Here is a 7,050-nt window from a genome sequence, read left to right on the forward strand (position 1 = left end):
TCTCTATCTATCTATTTCTCTCTCTCTCCCCCTCCCTCTCTCTCTCTATTTCTCTCTTTCTCCCTCCCTCCCTCTCTCTCTCTCCCTCTCTCTCTCTATCTCTCTCTCCCTCTCTCTCTCTCGCCCTCCCTCCCTCTCTCCCTCTCCCTCTCTCTCTCTCGCCCTCCCTCTCTCTCTCTCTCATTTTTTATTTTTATTTTCCTCAGGCCTTTGCTGAGGCCTTCAAAGCCTGCCTTGCATGCAGGCAGTGCCCTGGCCTACTATAGGCCAAGTTTGGGGGGGCCTGATGCCCACAAACGCCGGCTTCCAAAGGGCTCCAGAGGCCTTTGGAAGCTGGCAGGACAACCAGGTAAGTGCTCTTACCGGCGTACAAGACGCCCCCCCCCAACTTTTGACCCCGTTTTAGAGGGTCAGAAAGTAGTCTTGTACGCCGGAAAATACGGTACAATGGATTGTATTATTGTAACTTCAGTGCTCAGTTGTATATCTTTACACTTTTTTTGTCTAGTTCTTTCATAGCTGATCTTCTCATTCCTACTCTTCTGATTTCTTGAGTGCAATCTTCTTTCTGTTCAATCCAAGATATGGGAAATCTTTAACTATTTCAATTTACTCATTTTCTAGGTTGAACATATGTAGATGCTTCGTGATCATTATTTTGTTTTCTTCATATTCAGCATTAAGCCTGCCTTTGCACTTTCTTGATGGACCTTTCTTGGTCATTGTTCCAAGTCTATGATGTTTTCTGCTAGCAGTATGGTGTCATCTGTATATCTTAGATGGTTGATGTTCCTTCTTCCTGTCTTCACCTTCTTCTGAGTATAAGCCTGCCCTTCATATGATATTTTCTGCATACAAGTTGAATAGGTAAGGTGATAGAAAGCATCCTTGCCTTACCCTTTTGCCAATTGAATCCCATTGTGGGAGAAAGATGGGATATAAATCCTTTAAATAAATAAAATAAATGAATAAATAAATAAATAAAATTGGGAACCATTGTGTTTCTCCATATTCTGTTCTATTCATAGCCTCTTGTCCTAAGCAGAGATTGCTAATTTTCTTCTGGAATACCTTGGTATGCTCCATTAGCCATCATATATTTGCAGTGTGGTCCCTAGTGCCTCTTCCTTTTCTGAACCCTGCTTGCATATCTGGGATTTCGCCCTCAGGTCTATGCTGCAGAACTTAGGACTTAATTTTGCTTGTGTGAGAAATTAATCCTATGGTCCTACATTGCTATAGTCTTTTGTGTTTCCTTTTGTGGGATTGGGATATATATGGAGCCGGGTGTTATCAATATGGTGATGACACCCAAATATATTTCTCCATGTCCCAGTCATCAGCAACAACGACAGATGGTATCTCTCCCCTCAGTGTCTTCAGGCAGTAATGGATTGGATGAGGGAAAACAAGCTCAAGTTGAATTCAGACAAAACGGAGGTACTTATGGTAGGGGCCCCCATACCAGGGATTGGGCTGCAACCTCCAGTCCTAGAGGGGCTCACACTCTCCTCGAAGGACTGTGTTCGCAGTCTGGGGGTGCTTCTTGATCCGTCGCTTCAGATGAGGAATCAGGTGAACGCGACGGTCAGGAGCGCTTGCTATCAGCTTCAGCTGATACGCCAGCTGCGCCCTTTCCTGGAACAGGGTGACCTCGAAACTGTAGTACATGCGCTGGTAACCTCAAGACTTGATTTTTGCAATGCGCTCTACATGGGGCTACCTTTGTGCCTAGTTTGGAAACTCCAGTTAGTACAGAATATGGCAGCCAGGTTGGTCACAGGAACAGCAAGGAGTGACCATATAACACCAGTACTGAAGTCACTCCACTGGCTGCCTATCAGTTTCTGGGCACAGTACAAGGTGTTGGTTATTACCTTTAAAGCCCTACATGGCTTGGGCCCAACCTATCTGAGGGATCGCCTGCTTCCATATAATCCGCCCCGTACACTCAGGTCCTCTGGAAGGAATTTATTACAGCCCTTAAAGACCAGGTTGACGGCGACCTCCCAGAGGACATTCTCTGCAGCTGCTCCCAATTTATGGAATGGCCTGCCGGACGAGATCCGTCAAATTACCAAACTAGAGAGCTTTAAAAAGGCCATTAAGACGGATCTCTTTCGGCAGGCCTTCCCGGAATAAAATGCTCGGCCACAAATAAGACTTCCCATCCAGCGAACTCTGCCCGTGATGATTTTTATTTAGCTTAGTCGGTTTTAATATTTAGTTTTTAATCTTACATTGTTTAATCTTGTTTTAAAGGGGCGTATTGTGTATATATGGATGTATTTTAACCTGTTGTATGCCGCTTTGATTGCCTGGCAAAAAGCAGGATAGAAATAAAAATTTTATTTATTTTATTTATTTATTATTATCATTGTTTCCAGTCTGTTGAACACTGTATTGTTTTCTATATTTGCTGGCATATTGTAGTTATTACTAGTGTGCTCGCTTCGGCAGCACATATACTAAAATTGGAACGATACAGAGAAGATTAGCATGGCCCCTGCGCAAGGTTGTAGTTATTACTAGAGTTGATTCTTTCTAACTGGATTGTAGCAATTCTGTTGGAGCATTGTCTGTTCCTGGTGATTTATTCTTTCCAGTATCTCTTATTACAGCTTCCACCTTGCTCTCTAGGATTTGGGTTTTATCTTCATATGCTTCTTCATGCCATATAATATTCATTTTTTGTCTCTTTTATATAGCACTTCTGTGTATTGCTTCTATTGTCTTTTTATTTACTCTTGATCTTATAGAACATAAAGCATCCCGCCCTTGGTTTGAAGTTTCTTTTGAGTTCCTGGATCTTGAGGAGGAAGTCTTTCATTCTTTTTTTGTTGTTGTCTTCTATTTCTCTGCATTGGTTATTATGCTAGTGCTCTTTATCCTTGCATACTAGTCATCGGACAGTTTCATTCGTGGTTCTGGTTTTGTTCTCTTTTGCGTCTCTTCTTTCCTATATGTCTACTTAAAAAATTCAAAAACTGCTGTTCTAAAATGACACATTTGTTGTCCTCATCTACCCCATCATTTCTTGGCCTTTAATTACCAGCTTCCAAAATTACAAAGACTACACCTGTTTAAAGACACTATGAACTTTAGGAATTGAGAACTCTGTTAATTACTTAAAGAGACTAGGACTAATGTAGCAGATTACTGGATGCTCCATTCAAACTTATTTTTAATTCTACAGCTACAGTAAAAATCTCTTGGACAAGGTAACAGAAATGGCTGAGGGGATCGAAGTTGATGATGCACCACATTTCACTACTCGTGATGAATTAATGAAAAAGGTGAATATTCTGTCTGGATAGGGGATGAAAATGTTGATGAGAATATTTTGAGAACTTTAGAATGGATTTACAGTACATGCAATCAAACTTTTTAATGCACCAGGAAAGGTATAAAGTTTACAAACCAAACTAAATTTCAGTTTAAAATGTAAGCAGGTCACATAAGCAGAGAGCTTTTAAGTCCAAAACAGACTGCAGAAATAATCCAGTTTGAGACTGCTTTAACTGCCCTGTCTCAGTGCTAGGGAATCCTGGGAATTGTTGTGGCACCAGAGCTCTCTGACAGAGAAGGCTAAATGTCTCACAAAACTACAGTTCCCAGAATTCCTTAGTATTGAGCCAGAGCAATTAAAGCGGTCTCAAACTGTCAGTGATTCCAGTAGTAAGACCTCTAAAACATTAAATTAATTCTGCTGAGAAGAATGTTGTGATCTTGCTTTGAGGATAAAGGAAGGGAGGGAGAGTTGGAGGGTGGTGTTGAATAAGGGAATGTTTATGTCTTACTTTGTTATCTTTATGTAATGGTTATCTGATTTGCTGTTACCCATCTTGATCCTCCAATAGGAAGAGGCTGGATATAAATAAATAAATAAATTTATTATTATTATTATTATTATTATTATTATTATTATTATTATTATTATTATTTATTAAGTCTTTACTCTCATGCGAATCAAGACAATCCAGTTCTCACTTATTTCCCACCACTACTTGTAGCAGTTTGCAGTTCTCTCTGAAAAAGAAATACTCCTGTTGTGGGAGGGGTTAAAAATTGTCCTTCCTTAGGTGTGAGTATAAATTCTTGGACTAATGCAAAGACACATAAGGATACAAATCTCTGGTCCAAAACAGACTGCAGAAAAAAATACAGTTTGAGACCGCTTTAACTGCCCTGGTTAATGCTAGGGAATTCTGGGAACTGTAGTTTTATGAGAAATTTATTGTAAATACAAATTTTTAAATTTGTGTATATAGTATCACTGTTAAAATTTACCTTTTGCCATGCTGCTCACTACTTACCTGTAACTGACCTGACTGTGTAGCAGCTAGAGCTAGAATATAGTAATGTCTTGTTTCTTTGTCTCCACTGCTGTGTGCTGAAATGGCTGTGTGAGTCAGACCATCATCTAGAGTTAGTTAATTTTAATTACTTTTTAAAGAATAGCTAATGAACGAATAAACTGGGAATTATAGGAGCAGTATAAATTGAGGCTTCTAGATATGATATGCTTTCTAGTAGTTCAGGCTCCTTACACAATTTGTGAGTAAAGTAAATATTTGTTACCACATATGAAATTTTCATATTTCAGATGTGACTGACTTTTTTTTTAACCTTTGCTGCATACTTCTTTTTTTTAAAGAACCAGCACTAGTGACTAAGAGAAGAGATGCCCGACTTTCATCATGCCATACAGTTCACTTACATGGAAGATTGTAACCTGGGAACTGCAAGACACATCACTTCTTACATTGGATACTCATTTTAGATAGCTTTAAAGAATGTATATACCTTGAATTAAGATTACAGAAAATTCTAAACGTCACTCATTCATTGATCATCTGGCATAAACTTCAAAAACTCTTCTAGAAACAGAGATGGGGGCTGATGTGCTGGTTCTGGTTCTTCCTGAAGTTTAACAATCTGACAGGTATCATGGGTAGTAGAATGTAGGTGCCAGGCAACTAGAGCTAAGGTGAAGGGTCTAGCTGGTCAGAGCAGAGAGACATACTGTGCACCTTGCTGTTAACATCTGAAGCAGGAGTACACAGCATGCCTATTTGCTCTGAGGTGGTAAGTGGAGAAGACAGTAGAACAAGGGATCTGCATATGTACAGAAACCTGCACCATTCCAAGACTTTTGACAAGGCCCCATATATTTGCCTCGGTATTGGAGACCATCAGTCACATAGTGGAGGTGTTGCTACATGGAGAACTATCTGTCACCAGAGACTTCATGAAAACAGATGATAGCAGTAATATGAAGAAGGTGGTGGAATATGGTGGCTTTAAGGCATCTGCTTTCTTACATCTTTCAGCTGATATTGAAAGATGCTTTGGAAATGCACGTAAGAACATAAGGTGATTTTGAAATCTCACTCAGCCAGCAGGCCATTGGACCTATGTGAAGCAGGGCAGGATGTATGGGCAAGTATTGTTGTAAATATTAGAACAAGTAGTCACATGGAGCACTGGTTTTCATTTATCTCAATATTTTTGCTCTTCTTGTTTATCTAGATGTTTCTGCGTTCAAATCCCAGAATTTCTGACCCCTTGTCATGCTGGCTAGGTTGTCTGGCAGCTGAAGTCCAAAATACTCAGAGACCCAAAGTTTGAAAACCACTGACACACAGGACGGGTAACCCAGAATCAAAGCACAGACCCTTTGATTTGTTGGGTGTACAATCTGTCTACAGGTAGTCCTTCTGGCTCAAGAGTTACTACGCTGTCTACCAAGCAGTACATTATGTTTGGTGTTAGTGACAGTGGAAATCCTTAGACTGTTGAACAGCTAGAATACCAGAAAATGAATCTTACTTCAGAATACTCTGCACTGCCTTTGAGATAAAATGAACTTCCTTCTCTCAGTCTCAAGGGGTTATTGTGCCCACAATAATGCCAACCAAAGCCTTCTTTTTCTTTCAAAAGTCTGCCTTGCTAGATTCTGTCTCTGAGATGGTCAAACAATGCCAGCTTCAGCAGCCTGGCTGCTTTCTTTCATCTTGACTTGCTATAGCAATTTCAGTGGTCTGTTAAAATCTGCTGCTGGAGACTTCTGCCCATGATTGCCCACCTGACACTATTTTGCTATGCTTATAGTTTATGATCCTGTTTTCATTTCGTATAGACAGTAGTTACATTGTGTGACTGTGCCACTTTAAAAATAAAATTGAGATGTTGTCTTAGCTAAAATTTGAGAGGTGTAATTACTGAAATGCAGGGTACCTGAAGCTTTATTATCAGGCAACAGAAGAGTGAATCATGAAAACAAATGTAATAATGATGATTTTTTTAAAAGTCTAACAAATAAATTTTTTAAAATAATGACATTGTGCTTCCTTTTCTTCCTTCTTTGAATGCCACATATTTGAATATGTTTGCTATTTTCTCCTTTGCTACTCTAAAATAAACCTGCACACCACTCAGACAACACACATTTCTTTTCAGAAGATAAATAAACTAAGGGCTGAAACAGACAGCCCTGAAGGGGCAACTTGTGTTAAATGACACGCCCCCAAGCCACCAGGAAGTCATCGCAAAGGGGCTGTCTGTTTCGCCCCTAAGTCATTTTCCACTTAATTTTATGTACAAAATACACACTATATGTGCCAAACACTTTCCTCTTTAAAAGCTAAGGAAAAAGGTTGAAAAGAAATTCAAATCTACTCACCCCATCCCACCAGTAATACTACTGGTATTAAATGTTAACATAAGAAAAATAAAAGCCCATTAATATCCATCTCGTACTGTAATGCTTTAAATGAAAGACAAGAAATCTTAAAAATATCCCATCTGTCTTTTTTAAAAGGTCCAACGCATATCTTATGTGTCTTTTTCCAATTTTGAGCTAGAGACTTGGTTTTAGAGAGAGGGAAGTGTGAAGCCAGAGCAGTCTATAAGGTTATTAATGCAGATACTGTAATGTCATATGGAGTCAGTCCCTTTCTATATTTTCTTGGTTTTATATAGAACATTTTATACTACCTGAAGCCCACTATCGTCAAAGTTTGCAGGCCTTTAAACTGAACTATTAAG

General features: G+C 39.4%; 1 protein-coding gene and 1 non-coding gene across 3 annotated transcripts in view; both read left to right on the top strand.

Annotated features, from left to right (window-relative positions):
* The window catches only part of CDKN2AIPNL (CDKN2A interacting protein N-terminal like), an 11,145-nt gene extending 4,806 nt beyond the window's left edge, over positions 1–6,339 (top strand). The window contains exons 2-3 of one of the 2 annotated variants that reach the window (XM_042454424.1): positions 3,197–3,296; positions 5,533–6,339. In XM_042454424.1, the coding sequence (XP_042310358.1) occupies positions 3,197–3,296; positions 5,533–5,631 (199 nt within the window). In that variant the 3' untranslated portion in view covers positions 5,632–6,339. Of the gene's footprint in view, positions 1–3,196; positions 3,297–4,657 lie in introns of both variants that reach the window. The other variant, XM_042454425.1, reaches the window with a different exon arrangement.
* Positions 2,445–2,546, top strand: LOC121924526. Its single transcript, XR_006102645.1, has one exon. It is a non-coding gene; the product is annotated as a U6 spliceosomal RNA (small nuclear RNA).
* Positions 6,340–7,050: the final 711 nt, after the last annotated feature.

Source organism: Sceloporus undulatus, chromosome 2 (assembly GCF_019175285.1).
Source record: "Sceloporus undulatus isolate JIND9_A2432 ecotype Alabama chromosome 2, SceUnd_v1.1, whole genome shotgun sequence".
Taxonomy (NCBI): Eukaryota; Metazoa; Chordata; class Lepidosauria; order Squamata; family Phrynosomatidae; genus Sceloporus; species Sceloporus undulatus.